The sequence below is a fragment of the Salarias fasciatus genome, chromosome 7, assembly GCF_902148845.1.
Source record: "Salarias fasciatus chromosome 7, fSalaFa1.1, whole genome shotgun sequence".
NCBI lineage: Eukaryota > Metazoa > Chordata > Actinopteri > Blenniiformes > Blenniidae > Salarias > Salarias fasciatus.
Window position 1 is genome coordinate 17,426,671 of NC_043751.1, and position 22,530 is coordinate 17,449,200.

At 42.5% G+C, this 22,530-nt stretch overlaps 3 protein-coding genes across 5 annotated transcripts; 2 read left to right on the top strand and 1 right to left on the bottom strand.

Annotated features, from left to right (window-relative positions):
* Positions 1-2,413: 2,413 nt before the first annotated feature.
* On the bottom strand, positions 2,414-9,367 carry LOC115391590 (zinc finger homeobox protein 3-like). The gene is made up of 7 exons (XM_030095862.1): positions 9,030-9,367; positions 4,853-6,560; positions 4,225-4,763; positions 3,922-4,135; positions 3,163-3,270; positions 2,918-3,060; positions 2,414-2,689 (listed from the first exon to the last, which is right to left on the bottom strand). The coding sequence occupies exons 2-7, from the start codon at positions 6,522-6,524 to the stop codon at positions 2,414-2,416; spliced, it is 2,952 nt and encodes a 983-aa protein (XP_029951722.1). The 5' UTR covers positions 6,525-6,560; positions 9,030-9,367.
* gtf3c6 (general transcription factor IIIC, polypeptide 6, alpha) lies at positions 8,437-16,841 on the top strand. 2 transcript variants are annotated; one of them, XM_030096746.1, is made up of 8 exons: positions 8,437-8,610; positions 14,055-14,133; positions 14,606-14,639; positions 14,862-14,942; positions 15,041-15,104; positions 15,331-15,375; positions 15,457-15,564; positions 15,940-16,841. In XM_030096746.1, exons 2-8 carry the CDS (start codon positions 14,105-14,107, stop codon positions 16,065-16,067), a joined length of 489 nt encoding a protein of 162 aa, XP_029952606.1. In that variant the 5' UTR covers positions 8,437-8,610; positions 14,055-14,104; the 3' UTR covers positions 16,068-16,841. The 2 variants fall into 2 exon arrangements, with proteins under 2 accessions (XP_029952606.1, XP_029952605.1); XM_030096745.1 differs by lacking the exon at positions 8,437-8,610 and having other exon boundaries at positions 9,513-14,133.
* Positions 16,842-17,120: 279 nt separating this feature from the next.
* calub (calumenin b) lies at positions 17,121-21,331 on the top strand. Of its 2 annotated transcripts, none has more exons than XM_030096742.1 (7): positions 17,121-17,194; positions 18,380-18,627; positions 18,781-18,974; positions 19,070-19,236; positions 19,322-19,382; positions 19,587-19,786; positions 20,002-21,331. In XM_030096742.1, the coding sequence occupies exons 2-7, from the start codon at positions 18,407-18,409 to the stop codon at positions 20,104-20,106; spliced, it is 948 nt and encodes a 315-aa protein (XP_029952602.1). In that variant the 5' UTR covers positions 17,121-17,194; positions 18,380-18,406; the 3' UTR covers positions 20,107-21,331. The 2 variants fall into 2 exon arrangements, with proteins under 2 accessions (XP_029952602.1, XP_029952603.1); XM_030096743.1 differs by having other exon boundaries at positions 17,140-17,194; positions 18,385-18,627.
* The last annotated feature ends 1,199 nt before the right edge of the window (positions 21,332-22,530 follow it).

The following is a 22,530-nucleotide window of genomic DNA, read 5'->3' on the forward strand; positions in this document are numbered from 1 at the left end:
GGTAAATCCTCCTCACCTTCATCACCTTCAGAGGCCATGTCCCTCTCTTTATTTTTTACATCTTTTTGTTCCTCCTTTGCTTCGATGCTCAGTGCTTCTTCATCTATATCTTCATCCTCACCTTCTCCTGCCTCTTGACCCACTTGAGGTGACAGACTAAAATCTTGTTGAACTGAATTTTTGTTTTGTTCCATGTATTGCACAAAATGTGGCGGCAAGAGTGAACTCTGTCCCTGTGTGTTATCCAGCTGTGAGTGTGTATTCTGCATGTGTCGCTGCAGGGCCTCCTGACTGCGGCATTGTCTGGAACATAGGGGACACTCTGTCGCCGCCCTCATGGCATGGTATTGCCAGTGCAGTTGGAGTTTCTCCTGAGTAGGGAACGCCAAGCTGCACCTGCTACAACGGAACCGGTAACCATGGCGATCAGAAAGTGGAGGGGGGTCGCCGGGCGGTGATGTGGGCGGGGAGGAAGGGGGGATCTGAGTCGGGGACTGAGGAGCCACTCTACCATTGGAAGGGTGACTGGTGTTGTCTTCTAGGGGTGGAGTGAGAAGAGCTGTGACATCTTTGGGTGCGGCTACATCTCCCTCAGTGTTCTCCTCTGAAATGCCTTAGAGATGCACAAAAATAAGAACAATAAATATTTAATTAATCATACAACACTGGTCAAACAAACAAAGTTTCACAGTAACATGATTATCATATGATGATGGAAGCATTGCTTCCTGAATTGGTGTCTAAATTGAGGTCCGCTTCATTCTGCATTCTACACCAACCTTTGTTTTTCTGTGATTCAGTTGAGGCGGTGGAATCAGCAGTATGGGAATTGTTTGCATTGGTATTGTTTGTGGTTTTATTTTTCTGAATTTCATCTGCACACGTGTCTGCCTGCAGTTCGGTTTCCAGCTGAGGCTGCCGTTGTTCCAAAGATGGTGTGACCTGGAAGAAAGAAAATGTAATTCTCTGTCAGTTTTGGCCATCCGTAATTTCCATTGCCTCAGTGTTGTTTATCAATTTATAACAAAAGAAATAAGGGACATTGCCATGTTTTCCTAATCCAACATGATGAATAAAACATGTTTAATTGTACAGTATAATAGCGAGCAAATATCGAGATGTATAAACAGAGTGCATGCTCTCTCCATACTGATATCATAAAACATTAAAGTGTATCGTTACATCTTGCACCTGCCTGCACAGCAGTATAAGCAGCAAGGCACATCAATTTGTTAATAAGTATACATGGCTGAGATATATGGGGCTGCCCTTCAGTTCCTACGACACCCTCCAACATGCCCCAAGGGTTTAATAAAACTTTACTGAGCTGAATAATGAATTTATTTAAAATCATTCTTCATATAGAAAACCTCCATCCCCACAGCTTCAAGCAATGAGAGCAAATAGTATATCTACGCGAACAGCTAGCCACCCCAAGGAAAGGACAGACAGTCAAAGATGAGATTTACATGACAAGAGTTTTCTCTGCGTTACAGCTTCATAAGAGCGAAAGAGAAGAACGGCCACGCACGCACGCACGCACACACACACACACACACACACACACACACACACACACACACACACACACACACACACACACACACACACACACACACACTGCAGAGAAAACTGAAGGTCAGGCTTAATCTAGAGAGCGTAATTGGAAAGCAAGGTACATAATGGCCATCATCACCTCAGTCTGAATTAATGAACCTCAATTACTATCAGAGAGAGTGAGGGAGGGGTTGGAGAGAGGATGGGGGCTAAGGGGAGCAGAATATGAAAAAGAGAGTAGGGAGAGGGAGGGAGGAAGTGCGGGGCAATGAACAAAAAAAACTGCTTTGGAGAAAGACAGTGAGTAAGGGAGGGGTGACGCATAAGAAATTGAGAGAGAGCTTTGGAGAGACAGAAAGGGAGGGGCAGGGACAGAAATTGCAGAATAGGAATGATAGGAGTCGCTAGAGGGGGGGAAGGAGGGACAGCAGAGGGTAGAAAGGGTGAAAAGCAGTCAGTGAAGTGGAGGGAAGAGAGCAAGAGACAAAGGCCACTTAGCATACAGGCCAGGGAGATGGAGGATGGTGATGTGGATAGATGACCGGTCATTGTTAGTTGGAGAGACACAGTAAAAAGCATGGGGGCCCCTTTTTAGCTTGACTGCACTTCTGGTAATAGAGGGCTACTTAAACATGCATTATAGAAAGACTGGCTTTTCCCTCACTCACTCAGTCAAACCCTCTCTCTTCCACTCTAAAAGACGCACACACACACACACACACACACACACACACACACACACACACACACACACACACACACACACACACACACACACACACACACACACACACACACACACACACACACACACACCAAATGCAGGGCTGCATCAAAGATGATAGCGGGGAGCTACTTAAACATGCATTAAAAAAAAGCACTGCCTTTCTCTCTGGTGCCTTCTTAATGGAATTGTCTCCCTACATTTCACTTTCCCCCCATCCCCCATACTTTGCCTTCTCATTTTCTTTTGCTTCCTGACGAATGTAAATACGACAAATGCGCAGTAGTGTACACTTACTGTGCTGATGAGTTTGTCGACACAGTCTTGGGCCACACTGTGCACATGTGTGAGATGCTGTCGAAGGTGTACATATGGGATTTTAACCTGGCACAAAGGGCACTGGACAGTCTAAAAGTGAGAAAAGGTAATAGAGAGAAAAAAAAGAGAAGTCAAATAAAATTAATAAAACATTCAGTTAGGAGAAAGCAAAACAACATAGGTCTGCATGTGTCTGTGAGATTAGACAGGAATGTGCCATGTCTTCTGATTTAAAACTTCAATTATTGTGTCTGTCGGTACATTTTATATTCATGTCGACCTGCTTTAATTATTAAAGTGTGTGTGTCAACTGCTCACCTGCTGGTTCTCATTTTGCTGGTGTGTTCTGGGCCGTTTGGTTGAGATGACGTTTTCCATTTCCCCGCTTTCAGGGGATGGACGCTTGACTGAGGGCATTGACTCCCTCATTTCTGTTTCTTCCCTCCTTGTCTCCTCTTGCACTAAAAATAATGTAAAGACATTTTGAAAATGTTTATTGTTCATATTTTTGTTTTTCTATTTGAAGTATATTTAATTTGTTTTTTTTAAACGATTATAAGCACCTGTTTCTTCTGAAATGTTATTTGCCCCCGCATTATATGAGTCTTTGGTTATGTCCAAAGGAGCAGTGCTGGTCTCACAGGGAGTTTCCATATCTTCAATAGGATCTCCTGAGAGAAAGACAAGTAATTATGCTATGCAAACAGAGTGCTATTATACTGTGTTGTTTCCACAAACTATCCCACTAATTGTAGTTTATATTATTCTCTGGATAACATCCCTCAAAAAGACCAATGTCGTTGAACAACACTTCATTCTTCATGCTTGCCTCTATACACTATCGATCAAGTATTGATTCTACATTAGATGCCCCTCAGAGGTGGAGTAGGGGTAATATGGACTTACACCACATGAGTTCACTTCAATAAGTCTTAATCTGCACAGCACCAAATCACAGGAAATATTTAATCTGCAAATAAAATGATGGACTACGCGTAATGGATGCTGCTCACACACCTCAGACAACAGAATGTTATTGTTTAAAATGACTCTTGAAGAGGGACGATCCTCCATCTCCCATAATCTTTGTCCAGGGGATTCGTATCGGTCCATTGATTAGCAGGTGCTAGTTAGCTGTTGTCAGGGGCGATTTGGGATATAACAAGGATGTGCATCGACTAATCACTTTGTCTGATCAATATCTCAGCCACAGCCATTACTCATTTTCTCCCTCTTTTCATCTTAATCCCCTGTCTGCACTCTGACGTCAGCAACCGCATGCCACATGAAATCAAATAAACCCACACCGTTCATATCCTCACCTATGTTGCCATCGGGAATTTTCCTGATGGTGAAAATGGCTGCCAGCTCCTCTCCGCCCATCGGCTGCAGCTGCAGTAGCCCTTCCCTCTGCTGATGGGTCGGGGTTTGACTGTGTTTCAGTACTTGGAGCTTAGAAGAGGAGGAGTGGTTGCATAGAAGACAGTGGAACAGCCACGAACCTCCATCAACTTCACCGTCATACTGCTGCAAGAACTACAAATAATAAAAAAAACAGTAAATGTCATTGCAAACACACTTAATGTGTGCTGTTGTTTGCTTTCAAGTTCTTTCTCTGTACTCACTCTGTAAACCCGGACGCTTGCCTCGTGGTGTGAACTCAGGGAATGCCCTCTTAGCTTCTCTAAACTGCTGGTCACGTAGTCACACAGGTTGCACCGCAGCTGGACGGCGTTGCCCTTCGCAATGAGGGCTGCCCCCTCCTGACCCCTGTCTCCACCCTCGTGGAGGTGAGCGGCGAGCTGGTAGCGGGTGCGGTGCCTGTCAGTTTGGCAGTGCAGGGAGAAGTTAGCCCTCAGCGGGGTGGTGTAGCCGCACAGCCTGCAGTGGCAGCCGCCGGCGACGAGGGTGCACCACTCAGACTGGGGCAAGGAGCGGGGAGCGTTCAGGTGCTGCTCAACAGACTCGAGGCTGTCGGATGAAAAGCAGGAGCAGACAAGGCATTGGAACACACCCTGGTAGAGGGGTCCGGTGGGGGAGAGAGAGGGAGCTGGAGGGGGTGAGGGAGAAGGGGAAGGGGAGGGAGTCAGTGTTGATCCAAGAGTGACTGGCGGTTCTGCGACTTGTTGGCTGGTCAGCCGCATATTCAAGGAGAGCTCAGCACCTGGAAGAGAGAGAAGCCATCAATCAAAATGTTGATTCTTTTCGAGCCTTCTTGTTAATGTCTGCACAAATATGTGTTATACTACTAACCTGTGTTTTGGAGGTGCTTAAGCTGTGGGGCAAGGCTCCGGCAGTGAGACAGATAGTAGCCTCTCTGGAGCCGGAGCATGTTGTGTGTGTGTTTCTCGCTGGTTGTGTGTATGCGCAAGTTGCGAGCGATGCTGGTCTCGTAGTCGCACACGTCGCACCGCCACCGCTTACCGTGGGAGTGGGTGTGTGCGGGTGGTGTGAGCTTGGCAGGCTGGGTGGTAGAAGGCGTGGAAATAGAGAGCGGGAGCTTGCTGTAGGCCTGCTCGTCCGCCGCGTGGCCGTTGGACGAGCTGCTGTTGTTGGTAACGTGAGAGGCGTGCATGTGACCGTTGGAGTGTCCCCCATTCTGAACGTTGTTAAGGTGTTTATCCGACTGCATGTGTATGCTGAGGTTGCCTTTTGATGAGGTAGCATAGTCACACACCTCACAGCGGTAGGGCTTGTATCCACAGGCGTAGGTTTCACCTCGGGCCAAGCGAGGATGGGGTTTTCCCGAACTGCAGTACCCACACACGCCTCGTGTTCCGCCTCCGCACACACACTTTCCGCCAGAAGCGCCGCATACACACTGGCCTCCCGTTTCTGGATGTTTCTCTTTCATGTGGACTTGGAGCGTATGTTGAGACTTGTAGTGCCAGTTACACTTAGGGCATTTCAGGGTCTTGCAGGAATTGCGTGAGTGCATTATGGTCATGTGACTCGTCAGTGAATTTGGAGAGAGGTCTTGGTTGAGGTTTTTAGGGACAGCTTCTTTCTGTTCTCCTTCTTTGTCTCTCTCTTCATCCACCTCTGTGTCTGTCTGGCTGTCATTTGGTTCTGGAGCTTTGGCACCATCTCCATTGGAAATGGAAGAGTGAGGAACCCCTGCCAGCCCATCATCCTCAGCAGGTGTGCTGGCAGGCTCCGTACCTGCCAGCGGAAAAGCCAGAGAAGACTGCTGGGATCTAAAGCTCTGAGGAAACCCAGAAATCCAGCCCTGATCTCCCTTAATGTCTTTTACCTCTGTCTCGCTCAGCAGGGCAGAAGAGGAGGACGGACAATTGAAGTGCTTTGGAGAGATGGAGAGAAAAGGGGAGGGCTTGGGAGAGGAGGAAGGAGTGGGGGAGGGCTTTGGAGAGGCGGCTATTTTGCTGTCGAGTGTGCCACTGGCCTTCGCAGTGCTGGAAGAAGAGCTGTGCTGGCTCTGTTGAGGTAATAAAGAACATTTGGATTTGGTTTGGCTTTGGTTTGAGATGGCCTCCTCCTCTTCCTTCTCCTCCTCGCTGCCTCTGCTGCTGAGGGCTGCTGGGAGGCCCCCTGTAACTGCCTCACTCACACCTACATGCGCCTCCCCTTCCTCCTTCTCTTGCCCTGACAAATATCCCTCCCCGAAGTCCTCTTTCATCCCCGGCTTTTGACGCACTCCGTTCTCCCGTGGATGTCGGCCTCCTTCTTGCTGCTCGCCTCCCCGGGTCTCCTCTTGAGCCTGGGACCCCTCTGCGCCCTCCTTCCCCTGCCGGGGCAGGGTCATGGGCTCTTTGGCAGGGGCCATGGCTGAGGTATGAGAGGGTGACCCCTGCTCAGGAACGACCGCCAGGGTCAGGAGAGGAAGAGATAAAGCCTGGGGACTGAGGTCAGCATCTCTCTCCTCTCCCCCCCCTCCATCCCCTCCTCCTCCCTCACTGCTGTCCATACCAGAGGCTACAGCTGCCACACATCACTACCCCACCTGTACGTTTCAGATACAGAGGAAGACAGACAGAGAGCAGGAAAAAAGAAGCAGAAAAGAGGACAAAATGAAATACATGAGTCAGGTAAATAATATTGCATAACAGTGGAGGCATTGATCAGAGTCCCTGGATAGCATCTGTTCAATACATTCTTCACAGTGTGCATTCCAGAGGCTGGTTACCCAGGGGTTAGCGTTAGCCCTTAATGGGAAAATCAATAGCATCAGCGCTAAACTAGGTGGAGGAATGCGGGTAAAGGCTACGCAGGAGGTCTATAATATTCCTCAGGGGATAGGATTAAATAAAGAACTGAATGCTTCTGAGCTAAAGGGCTTCCACTAAATCGCCACACTTAGATAAAAGCGGAAAAAAAAGGAATACTTTTCAAAGCTGGATATTGGTGCCTTCATCTTTTGCTGGCTATTAGTGGATTGATATTATACGGCAACAAACTGTGCAAAAACAGGGACTCAGAAAATTAAGAAAATAATGTGTAATCACACAAGACGCGTGAAGCTTCTTCAGTTTTTCATATTATGCATTTAAGCATTAAATAAAATGAGGGTCATTTTTTGAAAATATGTGTGATTCCAGTATGTTTTGGTTTTACCGCTTTACCTGTCAGTTGTATTTTATCCTGTATGCCCTAGTATACATTTATCACAGTCATATATATAACACACTAAAGTAATATAATGCAATTAATCCCCTCTTACAGTTGAATGGGGTTGTCAGTATCAGGAGAAAGTTTTAAAAAACAAAAATTTTTATGTGTTTTTAAAAAACCTGCTGATGTTGATGCTGATATTCAAAGATATGAAAATATAGGTTTGCTTTTTAATCATGCAAGCAATTAAAATTTCCAAAACTTTAGCATTAGGCTGCAGACGAAAAAAAAATCTGAATCACATCAGCATGATAATGCATCGCAACAGAGTCTTCCCCGAAGAAAATTAATCATAACTCTGCTCATTGCAGCTTTTGACTGACAGATGAATGCTGGTGTGAGACAGATACATCTCTGTTAGTCTGTGTGTGCACCCCACAATCTCATTACTGACCTTTTTTAATCAAGGAGAGACCTTAATCTACCCTTTCACCTTCTCCCTCAACCAAGCCACCCCCTCTTCCTCCTCCTTAAGCACCCCGACTCTCTTTCTCTCCTTCTCTCCTCCAGCCACCCCCTCCCCCCTCTCTCTGCAGCTTTAAGATATATGGCTCATATCGGCTCTCTGATAGTGCTTTAATGTACTGTGTTTATGTCACAGGCCACAGACCCTTGCCCACTGCAGCTGTCCAGTGTCCTGCCAGAGAGTGCTGAGGGGCCGAGCCAGCCTGCCAGCAGCTGAGAACAGTCTCTAATCTGATAAAGATTTTCATTTACACTGCAATCAATAACCAGGGTCTATCGGCAATGTAACTATTTATACAAGCATTCCTGGCTCTCTATTGATCACAAGTGCGGGAAACCATCGTTTAACAGTGTGTGTGTGTGTGTCTGTGTGTGTCTGTGTGTGTGTCTGTGTGTGTGTGTGTGTGTGTGTGTGTGTGTGTGTGTGTGTGTATACATCCTGTTGTGCAAATGATTCTGATGGTGTCTGTTTAGCAGACAGAACACCTGAAATCCAACATGTATCTTCTTGTTAAGCCTGTTTTCCAATACTGTCAGGACATCAGTACCTGCGGAACAACTGTTATTTGTTGAGACCTGCTGCAGGATGCAACACACATTCCGCCCCAAATTTCGAACAAAAAAGAAAAAGTGTATAGACTGGTGTGTGTGTGTGTGAGTGTGTGCGTCTGTGTTTGTGTGCGTGTGTGTGTTCGCGCGCGTGCGCGCGTGCGTTGCGAAGAGAGAGAAAGGACAGACAAGGGTGTGAGAGGGAGAGAGAAACAGACAGAGAAGAGTTGTGTGCCTATACTTTACTAAAGCATACATTGTTTGCAATCACAGGAGCTGGACAGCCACGCTTTGATGTGGAAAAATACTCTTTTTTTTCTTAACGCAGCTGCTTTGTGTGGAGATCTAGCGGAGCGCACACATCCAAGGTAAATGGCACTAAGGTGTTGTTTTTTTTTTTTTTTTTTTTTTTTTGTTCTATCCATCCGGGGAGCCCAGTAGCGAGTCTTGTTTTGGGAGAAACGGGACTAGCAGCGGCTTGAGTATATAGTTCACTCCTCGTCTCCCCGTGTTTGTCAACTGACCAGCCGCCAAGCTTCCAGACTACTTCAGCCTTTGTTTACAGTGCCTGCTTCCCCGCCACAGCACGCTCGGATCCAGATAAACCGAGAGCGATCGCTGTCCACTAACCAGTAACAGGTGACCCGATGCACAGGCAGACCGACAAAAAGCTTGGATTTGTGAGAACTGGGAAGCTGCACTGACCCAACATCCCCTCCTCCCCACACCACCGGCTTTGCTTTCCTCCCGGCTCGCTTTAATACCGTAAACAAATGACAACACTTACATTTCTGCAGCGACTCTGGTACAAAGCTCCGCACGCTGAATGTGTAGTAGTCCAGAAAATAATCGTACAGAGAGTCCACTCATTCCTTATGAATGATCCTCTGCGTTTTTACGGAGCCAGGAAGAAAAAAAAATGGGGAGAGGGAGAGAGAGCAGCGGGGTCCAAGTTGTTACCAAACAACAGTGTAATTAAAGCTACATATAGGCTGTAGTAAACAGAAGATGGGGGACGGAGGGGTTTGTGCGAGCTCCAGAGGTAGAATGAGTTCTGATCACTGTGGGAGGAAAAACACTTGGCTCTTTATTCCTGCTAATTAGTTTCCTTCAAAAAATGGCTGAGATTACGCCTAGTGCGCATGTGCGTAATTGCGCAGACACCGCTAATTAGCCCGTTTGGATCAATAGGATTCCGCGAGAGAGCGAGAGGAGAGAGGGAGGGAGGAGGGAGGGGGTGAGGCTACGGAGACGCAGAGAAAGACAGAAAGGGGGGAAACATATTTTTAAAAAGTATAAGAAATTGCATTTGGATTGTTGGATTTCCATCTCAGATGCGGCTCTGCGGTTAAATGTAACTGTGATCCGTTTTAGATCGACATCGAGGAAATTTCTGTTTCAATAAAGCCATGAAAGGAAAAAGAAAAGCTGGAAAAAAAAAAACCTCAAATTCCGACTAAATACATATCAAATGACTTTAAATCGCATTAATGTTGAATTAAATTGAGTGGGACAAAATCGGGTGCATTTTAAGCTCTTTTATTGAAGAATGTGTGATATCAAGGAATCCGCCACAAAATGTGACGATGCCACCGAGATTCAATATAGAGAAACACAAACCCTCTACAAGGCTACAAGGCCCTGGAGATTTGTTTTAGGAATCCCAAATTGCCATTTTAATCCATATAAACTACAAGTTAAAGGTTCAAGCGTAAGTACTGTGTCATATTAGTGCAATCATATTATTTTTTTGAAATACTCTAATTTTTCTGCAGATGTCACTTTATTTGCAAAAGTTAAAGCTTGTAAAGCATTTTTTGGTCACTGAGATATTTAAAAATAATAATATTTGAATCACAGAAATAAAGAAAATGTTCAATATTTTGCGGCAATATGTGTGTTATTGTCAATCTTCAGCTTTTTTTAATGCCCTTTTTTGAGATCCAGAGGCTTCTGTTTTAGGATTCTTATTTGTTGTTTGGTATTCTCATTCTTTGAGAACGCGAAATATATCAGCTTTTGTATTTCAAGTCAAACTGACGTGTCCACTCCTGTTTGGTATATCACACAAGACCTTTAGTGGGGCTTTTTTTGTCGGGTCCGGCCGTCCCATCCTCGCTGCTCCGCTCCATTGTTATGATAATACTATTGTGAATTTCACGCTGGATGTGCAATCTGTCGATCGTCCATATTTTAAAAGGTGAAAACTGCATTTATTTGTGGGATCAAATAGTATCCATTTCTTCTCTGTTTAGCCCTTTATTGTCAAAGCTCACCTCGTCCTTTTAAGCAATTGTATTGTCATTTTAGATAGGTTAAAAGAAGACTGCAGTCGTGCTTTCACACACCTTTAAGGATTCTTTTTCCCACATATATATATATTCATATTAAACCTATTATTTCCAGAGGAGATTAGAAAATAAGGTGATAGCATTAAATGCAGTATGGATACTATGAGCTCATTGTTGCGTGAAACAACCGCACAGGGCCATGTCGCATATAGAAGTCTACATGAATATTAATTTTTTTTCCCCCCCCTTATGTTGGTTTTCAGTGAACTGACATTGCGGTTGTGCTGTTATTTTGTTCAGTTTGATGATTTTCCTGCATAAAACAATCGAGCAATTAACCAATTAATAGAGTGCTCATTGATTTGGGCCCCGTCTGTGGTCCATCCAATAATGATCATCTGATTTCAGAGTGTTTCCAATAATAAAGGAGCATAGAGCATTATCAGAGATTGCAGGTCATCAAAAACATAAATCAGTTGTCTGTTTGCACTGCATGGATTTTCACGTGCTATATGCTGCAGTTAAGTGTGTCATTTTATGAACAAAAGACAACGTCAATGAGTGGCGATATAATTTTAACGCTTGTCCAGACGTGCGTGTGTGCGTGTCTGTGTGTGTGTGTGTGTGTGTGTGTGTGTGTGTGTGTGTGTGTGTGTGCGTGCGCGCGCGAGGGGGGTGCGCATGGATGTTCATGAGTTTATAGGTTTTGATAAAATGAAATTTAAAACGTTAATACAAGCTGTTTTGGAGAGTGCCTGTTTTTCACACATGATGCAAAATGTTTTTACATCTGGAGACGTTGTTTTCTTTTTTCATGAGAGCAATGCTTGTAAAAAAAAGGATTTATAGGGAGATATCTTTGTGATTATTTGGATTTTGTCAGAATAGCCTTGTCATAGACGCGTAGTGGTATTAAAATTGTGTCATTTTTATTGCCTATCAGCTGAAATTTCTCTGCCTATTTGAATTCAGAGTGCATTTCATTCCATCCAATTGGAACAATAAAAGGGCAGGTCAACACATGATGTCGGTGTGAGGAAAATGTCCCATCCACCTGTGCAGCAAAATTGATACACACATAAACGTGCAATTAAAAAAAAGAGAAAAATCTCACTTCAAGTCATTTTTTTTTGCCCCATTAAAATCTAAAACACTTGATTATTTTTGGCTGATTATTTTAAATGTACCCTTTGAGACAGTGAGCACAGATACGAGCAGGCACGCTGTGACTGGAATTGTGAGTTTATTTCCGTGGAGATAAGTGTTTTATTTGAATTTTTTTTTTACCACTCTTCCAGCTCATGTGCTCCTACATTTACAGTTTACACACATTTCCTCTCACTCCTACTCGCACCCAAACGCATGCAAGCCGCACTCTAAAATGCACCGTGTTTCTCATGCCCTCAGGTGAATGCCAGGGGTTTGTTGTTTTCACTGTAATATACAGTTAGCCCTTCCACCAATTTACCCTGTCATTGCTAATGGGGCAATTAACCACTGCGATACCCCCCAGGCAGGAAGAGAGCCAAAACCTACCAAACTCCAAACTTGTCTTTATGACATTTATATGACGAAATGTGCTGGAAGCTGGGGAACCATCTGACACCTTGGAGGGTCCTTAATGTCACTCCCTCCCTTGCCCCCGCCGCTTTCTGCCCCGGGGTATGGCACTGAGCAGGAAGTGTAATACATCATGTACATGTGCTGGTCGAGTCCAGGAGGGCGAAAAGTTTGCACAGAATTCAAAGCTTGAATGGGACAGCTCTGATTTACACACTGCCCCATTCTGCATGTTTATAAATGTAAAGCGTTTCCCCCCAACACACTGTAACTTGGCCTCTGCCTTCATTTGTGCCTTTTGGTGTCTGTAAGTCCTTTTGTCTGTGCTCACATTCCCCCTGTCCTTCTTACATCCCCAAGGAGGCAATAACCTCCCTAGCAAGTGCTTCCCCTTGAGCCGTTGTCATAGTAACTTGTGGGCCGGTCGACATGACAACCCCACCATGGTCCAGAGATAGATGGTAGGCCAGAAATGGGGAGGGAGAAGGCACATGGGGGTATTTGCACCCCCCAGTTAATTTGGTTTGCCTGATTCTGATTCAAAATGTTTTTTCTGTCTCTCGGCGGGTGAGTCGCAGCCTGACTCAACACGCTTTATATTTATACAGCGATTCACAGCCCGCAAACACTGTCGGCATCTGAACACCTCCACAGTCACCTGCTCAGCTCCATGGTACCTGCATGGAGGGGGAAAAATGTAAAATATGTAATAGTGGACGTGCAAATTGTAATGCAATACTTTTTATTGTTCTGTGATTATATCATATTAAAATTACCTTTGTTTTTTTTCCTGAAAATGAAATAAATTGAAATGCTGGCTGTGTCTCCATGCTTGCCTTTTTGGGGGCTTTATAAATCCAGACTCTGCTATTTCTTGTTGTGACCAAATTCAGCAGAATGTAATGCCGGTATTTGAAACCACAGAAGCAAGACGTTATCTTAAATCCACAATTTCTTGAGACTTGGTCAGATTTCCCAAATCTGCCAGCTGACATGCTGACTATAACACCACGAGTTAAACAAGGTCAGTGTTACTGCAGTTCACTGCATCAGATAAACCCGCTCTCTGGAGAAAAGGACTCACAGCATCTTCAAAAGCAAGATCCAGGATTGTACAATTTCCATGACATCTATTGCTCAGGGTAGCTGACTGCCAACTGATTTGAAATAGCCTAAAAAAAATGTATCATTGTTGTGTTTGCATAAAATGCCAATAATATTTTCTCCCAAACAAAGCAGTGAATAAGAAGAAGCCTGGTCTTGAGAGGTCCCGGGTGGAAAGATGATTCCCAGCCGGCGGCGCTGAGGCGGACTCTGATCTCTGACCCCTGGGCGGAAGAGAACAAGCTAAAAGAGATACTTCCTTCAACGATCAATACATAATGCTCAGAATAAGAGCAAAAATATGATTTTATTTCGGATGTTCAAATAATGTTTCAAATAATTCTGCAGACTTGCAGTGAGGCATTTTGTGAACAAAAATGTTGAAAAATCCCAACAGCTGACTGGTGAATGAGTTACACAAAATTTCAATACTCGTTCCAGATGCTTCATAATTGTTTTGGTGAAATTTAGGCAGGCTTTTAGGCATCGTTCCCTGAGAAAATTAAAATGTTTTGATCAAATAACTGTTGTCACTATCCCTAGATTACAGAGACAATAGATGCATTTTCATTCTGTGTTCATCATTTTGTAGATTGAAATGCTTTTTTATTACAGCAGACTTCAAGGTGGGATTGTTTGCCCACCACGAGTGTCTTTCAGAAACTGATTGCTGAAGGCCTCCTCCATACTATCTTACAGAGGCCTTCACTTCTGTTAAAACTCAAAATTCCATCTTTTTTGTTGGCTGTTCCTAAATTAGTTTGTTCTCAATACTTTTGATTTGTACTGACACCGTTGTCATTCTCACCAGGCAATCACCCCCTGCATGCCTCTGTTTCTCTTCTTGTTTTGAACAGGTTTGATATCCGAGCTTCTTTTCATTTTGGTAGCCTCCTGCCTCCGACGGATGAATCTCCCCTTGGGGATCAATAAAGTGTATCGTACCATTTCATCTCATCTCATCTCATCACCATGCCTTTCTCTTTCTTCGAGGAGGCATTAATAACATTAATGTTAGATGTAGACGGGTCTGTCTACAGGTAGCCAATATTTAGATTATGTCATACTCAAGCATTCAGCCATTAGTAGATTAGGTTGGGTGGATAGATAGATAGATAGATAGATAGATAGATAGATAGATAGATAGATAGATAGATAGATAGATAGATAGAGAATGGTTCCATAACGGAGCATGGCAGTCAAAAGTCAAACTGAACAACAGCGCCCCTTAACGGAGGAACTTGTAACTGTAAGCAGGTCAGGCGCTCAATAAAAATCTGGAATGTCTCTTTTCGGCCACCGTACTGTCGCAGAGCTATCAAAGCATTGTTTTTAAAAGATTGATGTGCGTTTTTCGCTATTTTGACAGAACTCTAGTGTCGAATTGACACAATTCTTTTCATTTCAGACGTTTGAACATGGAGGAGGAATGGGAAGAGGAGGTAAATTATAGCATCGCCGAGTCCGTGTTTATCACGTTGGCAGCATTAGCCTGATGGAGCTAACACGTTAGCACCTGCAGACACCACGTTGAAGTCTGAGCTTATTGCAGCATTTTTAACCATGTTTTTGGGATTTAGACTTTTGCTATAAGCCTCCCAGTGCTGCGGGGGAGTCTGTTTGACCTTTAAAAATGTCATTATATTTCATTTCTGTGTCTTCAGGAGCAGCTGGTTGTGGTGGAGCTCTCTGGCATCATTAACAATGAGCACCTGTCCAAGTGTCTCAGCACATGCAAGATACTGGTGAGACTGTTTTACAATTTCCGTGTCTTCTGTTGTGAAATGTTTGATGAAAACATCACTGCAGGGCTCGCGGTGCAAATAACCAATTTGTGTTCAAGGATATTGACAGCGAGAGGCCCATGATGCAAGTAGGACAGTATGTGTTTGCAGGCGAGTATGAAGGTGAGAATAAACTTTCTAAAAAATATTTTCAAGAAAAATAATATTCCTAACTTCTTGTGTGATTCAGGTGACTTGTGCCTGATTGTCGAAGGAACTAATCATGTATTTTTTTAAACTCTATCAGCTATTGGTCTTGTGCTTTATAAATGGAAGCACAAGTACAAATGAAGGATGAACTCCTGAGATTGATTTTATAAGTGAAAACTATTTATTTCTCACTTCAAAGATACTTTAGGAACCTGTGTGCTGTTTGAGGAGGTGCCACACAAAGGTAATATTCTGGTTTATCTTTTCATCTAATGAATTCTGCAGCAAGGGTTTTCTTTGTTTAATGTTTCTTTCTTATCTGCAGGAAAAGCTGCTGATAGTCCTGATCTTAAGTACATGTGCCACACCGCCAAGAAGCTGACGATGCAACGAGTCTTCCTCACTGAGAAGAAAGAGGGTGAAAGGAGGACAGGTTTGTGCCAGTCTGACCTGTTTCAAAATCTCTCTTTCTGTTATACTGTTTTTTACACAATACTTTTAGGAAAAATAAAAAGCTTAAGCTTTTGCATATTTTCACTGCTTGGTGAAAATGTTTTCCTGCAGGATTAAGACTCATTTTCTTCCTACTTTCATGATTTGTGAGCCTACATGAATAATGAATGTAAAGCCAGTAACAACACAATGATTAAATGTTTGAAACAGTACAACTCTTACCACTTGGATTTGTTATTGTGTGATTACAGTAATGCACAACATCTTACACTGTGATAGTTTTCTTTATTTGTACCCTGAAATGGAGTTTTGCACAATAATTTTCACGACTGAACTGTGTTTGTTATACTGGCAGAATGCGGTGACGGCGAAGAACAGACGGACACAACCTGTAGGTTCAATGAAGAAAACAATGAAACCCAAACAGAAGAAACAGACAAAGACATGGACAACACAGCTTTGAATAATTCACCCGCAAGCTGAAATAAAGAGGTGTTCTAGTAGGATCTGTGTTTATGAGAAATGGTCACCAAACACAGAGAAAATTTAAAGTCTTTGGAGGTATGCTGCTCTGAAATTAGATGAGACTGTGAGCTTCCCAGAGGTCTGCACTGGCAGTGTTTTGTGGAAATTATTTTTTGGTTCATGACAAAAATGGCACGTTCTTAGTGTATCTCCTTCTCAGTAGACAGTATTTGATAAGTAGCAGTGGAATTGTGCTTTTCTGGTATAACCAGTTTCTGTGTCCGGCAATCACATTGATTTACTCAGAAAGGGAGGAGTAACTGCTTGAGCTGTGATGTTACGATATATTACATATTGCAACCATTTGTTTAATCTATCAACACTTTATCTACATCATGGATGCTGGAAGTGAACCTAGCTGATCATATGTGATGGCAGTTTATGCCTTTGACTCCAGCCAATCACAGAGCAGACAAAGCAGTCCACATGCTCACCTTAAGACCTACAGATAATACATTCATCATATGAACCTTACATCGACTGTGGGACGAAACTTAATAAGCTAGAGACCTTTTTTTTTGTTTTGTTTATTCTAATCCTTTATTTTAACTTAAAAATATGTTTTAAATAATAGACATTGAAGATGTATGTGCATAGTTAAGTAAAGATGATTCACTTTAATTCACTCAGCCAGTCAAAAAAAAAAAGTTTTTTGTTTTTTACAATATTTTGAAGGTTGCTTGTGAGCCTTTAAAAAAATATATCAATGAAGCAAATAAAATCCTTTATTTTCCTAAATTGTCGTTGAATTTAATGATTGTATTTATTTGTGTGTAGCGTTTGTCTTTATGCTTTGAAGCAATTAGCTCAGACACGCCGTTTCACTGTTGTGATCTTTACCTGTCACTACTGGAATACGGTTCAGTTTTATGAATGAAGTGCTCCTTGTTGACTTTGAGGACGTGGCGGTTCTCGGCCAATCCAATCAACGCTGCGCTCGCGGAGCGTTCCAATCAGAGCGCGACATCGCACCGGGTTTCCTTGCTTCTGATTGGTCGGCCGGCGGTTTAACACAGGAAGAGCAAGGGTGTGTTTCCGGAGGGGAGGGCCCACCGCTGCAACGACGAACTTCGCCGAAGACGCCGGTGAGTATTCCTGATAAATTACGGGCGTAGACACTAAAAAAGTAGCCTAATCTATTTCTCTGAAAGTGATTTATTTTTGGCGAAGGTAACGCAGCTGGTTTGTGTTCTATTTGTGTGCGTGCAGAGAGCGAGCGAGAAGAGCAGGATGCGGGCTTAGCCAGCCTTCCGTTATTCCCTCAGGTTGAAACGATAGGAAGGATAAAAGTAGGAGGGGGGAAAAGAAACGCAAAAATGCATCTTTTTCCAATATTTACAGTAGGTATTGTTTCACACCGATATATCTCATCCCAAGCAAGCTTATATTTTTTCAAGATTTTGCCCAGAGATGTCAAAAGTGACTAAAAAGTGGAAAGCAATTACATTTACTGAGACATTCACGATCAAGAAGAAAGTTCAACCTCGAACTCGTTAATTCCTAGTCAAATAATGTGGATTATTTTATTAGTGGTTCTGATCTGTAAAACAGGTTTCAATTAAAGTTAATTTTATAAGAATCACACTGTTTCCCTGTGACTGGCGGTTGATGTAATAGTACCTTAATAATCTTCTCACTAAAGATGATTACATGTTTTGCTTCACCCGGTTAATTTGATTTGACCCATTTTCGGGAATTACAAGGTGCTTTACTGGCAATGGATTTGACAATCTCCTTTGGTTTATTGTTTGTTTAACAGTACCTCTGCAGTGCACTCCCTAAGCCTTGGATGAGTGGTAACAAATCTGTAAAAATAATTTCTAATGTTAAGTTTTTTGGGGGTAATGTGTAAGTAACTCAGGGATTCTGCTTATACTTTGTCAAATGGGAATTCTACAAGGGATGCCACGAAGTACTAGCAGTAAGATGAACCTGGAATTGCATCATGTGGAAAGTTTCAGAAACAGATGGAGCATTGAATCATATGCTTGTGCACTGACAGATATAAGTAGGGATGCAGTTCTGACTGAATGAAACCTTTAACCAGCCTGAGAAGTCAAAGATATAGTTAGTTATCAGGCATTTCATCAAATACATCTGTAAATTCAAATGTGATTTAATACAACCACTTACTTTCTTCCCTTTTTTTTTAATACATAATTTTCAGTTTTACTTGAGGTCATTGGAATTTCAAGTCAAACTCTTCTTTCTTTCTTTTTTTACAGTGTTATTGTTTGGAGTGATTTATCGCTTTCCTCTGTGATCTTTGGTTTAGGTGGAGTTTGCACATTGAAAGGATGGAGCTGCGACCTTTTGTCATGTGCTTTGCTCTCTGTGTGGTTTACGCCACAAGTAAACCCACGGAGAAGAAGGACCGCGTTCATCACGACGATCCTCTCAGCAACCGAGAGCACGACGATTCTGACAACTTCGACTACGACCATGAAGCTTTTCTGGGACAGGAAGAGGCTAAAACCTTCGACCAGCTCACACCGGAGGAGAGCAAGGAGAGGCTCGGGTACTGAAAATATGTTCTTGTAGTCTTATAGTTGAGTTCTAGACTCAGTTTCACATAAGTGAGGACTGGAAATATTAATCTGAGGTACCGAATGAAAGAATTTTAAGAGAAGGTGTGATTGTTTGCTGTATTTCCTGGTTTTCTTTCTTGCAGTATGTTGGTTGAACGTATCGATGAAGATAAAGATGGCTTCGTGACTGTTGAGGAGATGAAGAAGTGGATCAAGCACGCGCAGAAGAGGTGGATTTATGATGATGTGGATAGACAGTGGAAGAGTCACGACCTCAACGGGGATGACGTGGTGTCCTGGGAGGAGTACAAGAACGCCACATATGGATACATTCTTGGTAGCTTTTTTTTTTTTAGTACTTTATTGATGCATCATTCTGTTATTGCTTGCATGAAGCACGTGCACCGATAAGAAGTTTCTTTTGACTTTCAGACGACCCGGATCCCGACGATGGCTACAGCTACAGACAGATGATGGCTCGTGATGAGAGGAGGTTCAAAATGGCCGACCAGGACAATGACTTGAAAGCCAACAAGGAGGAGTTTACGGCTTTCCTTCACCCTGAGGAGTACGACCACATGAAAGACATCGTAGTGCTAGTAAGTCACACGAACAGGCGATGAAGGATGGCTCTCATGTTGTTTTCTGCAACTCCCTCATTCTCTGCATGGTTTCCTTTCGTAGGAAACTATGGAGGACATCGACAAAAACGGAGATGGTTTAATTGACCTGGATGAGTACATTGGTGAGTTCCTACAGTCCAACAGAAAGATTTTTGTTCTTAAGTGGTTGCAAATTTTCACAGAGGGGAAGAAGAGATGTTGAGTAAGACTCTTGAGAGGCGTGTTTGGTAATTTTGAAGGTTTTTTTTTTCTCAACAGAAAACCATTGCAGCATTACAAACGCTCCACACTCAGCCTGCTTCCTGTCTTTTTGTTTGTTCTTGTAGGTGACATGTACAACCAGGAAGGGGACTCCAATGAGCCTGAGTGGGTGAAGACGGAGAGGGAGCAGTTCACCGAGTTCAGGGACAAAAACAAAGACGGCAAGATGGACAAAGAGGAGACCAGAGACTGGATCCTGCCCAGTGACTATGACCATGCTGAGGCCGAGGCCAAGCATTTGGTCTATGAGTCAGACGCAGACAAAGTATGTACATAATAATAAACCGCTAATGGCTCTTTCTCTTGGGCTGTATTGTATTGAGTAGAACTGCATGCACTAATACAGTGAATTGTGTGAATGTGTGTGCAGCATGGCAACAATTTACTGATTTTAGTGCTACATTACCTTGATGGAGCAGTTAAAATGTGTGTATGGATGGATTTCTCTTATACTTTGCAATGTCTGATTTTAATTTTTAGGATGGCCGTTTGACCAAGGCAGAAATTGTGGACAAGTACGACCTCTTCGTTGGCAGCCAGGCGACCGACTTCGGCGAGGCCCTGACTCGGCATGACGAGTTCTAACCGCCATCTGCCTCCAGAGACTGTGCGCTCATCTTGTGGACCACCGAACTCCTTTTTTTTTTTTTGTTTGGTTTTTTTTTTTGTTTTTCTGCCAGTGGAGTATTTCGGAGCAAGACGGGCCCGCCGAAGCCACAGACAATAATTTATTGGATTTCTTGAATGTGTCCTCATAGTGCGCACTCTAAACGTTCTTTGTAACGTGTCCATGCGTGACCAGTGCGTCCTCACGTTCATTTGCACCTCAGATTGGGATTCATCACCTGTCTTTGCTTTACTTTTCACTTTTCACACTAGTTTTTATGTCCTGATCAAAGGACAGGATTCGTCAATCTTTTATTGTTTTTTTTTTTTCTTTCAGAGGACAAGTATATGAATTGACCTTGCATTTTTTAAGAACAAGAATTAGAGCTGCGGTTTACAAAGGATCCTCCAATACATTGTACTGAAGCATAAAGCTGAACTGTACCCTCCATTCCTTGTAATTTGATCTAAATGTAAAATTCTAGTCGCTAATTCAGTTGTAGAGTTGTTTTTTTCCCCTGTCACAAAGCAGTCACACATGAGTGTAGGGAGTTTGGGGTAAAAAAATAAATAAATAAAAGAATTAAAAAATTTAATCAAGTGACAATGAAGACGATCTGGCCGAGTGCAATACGTCACCATTGGGACCGACGCTGTGTTTGCCGTACCTTAACACAAGCTGTTTGAAGTTAAAAGCAGATTGCGCCTTGTGTTATTGAAGGAATGGAGATGACTGATTAATGCTGCCTCTTTCAGCCCCCCACCCCCCCACCCCCATCACCTCAACAATGTGTGTGATTGTGTGCGCGTGTGTGTGTGTGTGTGTGTATATATATATATATATATACTTGTATTCTTGATGACTGCCTTCCTCGTTTTATTTTTGTGACCTTTTTGGTTTGTTTGATTCAGCTCAAGTAACTCATTTGTGCCAAGCAAAAAACAAACAAAAATCCTTTTTGTAAACAGTTTAGGGAAATAAATTTCCCCCCCTTTTTGAACACTTTCAAAATAAACTTCTGCTTGTGTTATCACTACCACCATTTATAACCACTGTTGATGATTTCTAGTAAAATGTATATGAAAATGTTTTTTTACAGGCTCACTGCAACAACAAGTCTTTCACTAGTGACTCTACTGTAAATAAATTGTTGGCTTGCAAACTGAGCACTCTTAACAGTCTGGTTCAGGTTTTGTGATTGAGAATGTCTCAATAAAACCAAAAAAAAAAAATGGAGTTCGTAGTCTGTATTACTTTCACTTGAAAAACTTGAGCTTGCATAGCTTTCACATACCAAATACAACAACAAATTCCTTCCAACAGGGACTGGTAATGTAATAAAAAGATCATGTGACAGTTAAGTCAGGCAGTTTAGATTTCTTGACCATTCTCTCCCCATTCCACCAATCATTAGTCATCAAATGTCAAACTAAATGGAGTTCGTGGAAAAAAAGAAAAAAAAAAAAAAGAGCAGAAGCTGCAGAGTATAGACGAGACCGACATGGTTGCAGTTTGCAATTTCTCGAGACAGAAATTACAAATTGCAGTTATCAAAAGCTAAATTTCCAAAGACTCAGAGAGGGTAACAAACTGGGGTCAAGTCGGCCCGGGCGCAATCATCCATCACCCATTCAGCTCTGTGAAACTCCTGTGTATATTTTTTGTGTTTATCACATTTTTCTATTATATTGTACATATGTGTCTGTCTTAAAAGTATATTTAAATTATATTTAATTCATATCTGTTAGTGCATATCTGTTCTTTATTTAATGTATCTGTCTTAAATGTATATAGAAATTATATTTAATTTATATATGTTAGTTTGTATCAGTTATTTAGTTATATCTGTCTTAAATTTATATTTAAATTATATTTAATAATGTCGGTGAGCTTACATCTATTATTTAATTATATCTATCCTAAATTTGTATTTGAATTACATTTAATTTTTCTATGTATGGCTGGACTTTGTAAATTTTAACGTTTCACATTTCTATTCCATTTATATTTCTTTTCTCTGTGCTGCTGGAACACTGCATTTTCCCCCCTGTAGGACAAACAAAGGACTTTCAATCAATTAAAATCAATCTAAATTATTCAAATGTCGCTGTGTGATAACATGAGACGAGGCACCAATCAAATTTGATTTGTAACTATAGATAGCATTTCTACATTTGCAAAAGAATGACGAAACACAAAAGATGTATGACAATAGATACATGTACTCCCATTCATATGATATATGTACTTCGATTTAAGAGCTGCCTTTGAATGATCAGGACTCTATGGCTGTAGCTCTGTCACTTCATGTGACTCACTTTGCACCAATATTGTTTGCATGAGTATGAGTTTGCAACAATGTATCAATTTAAATGACGTCATCATCTAATTTGACCTAGATA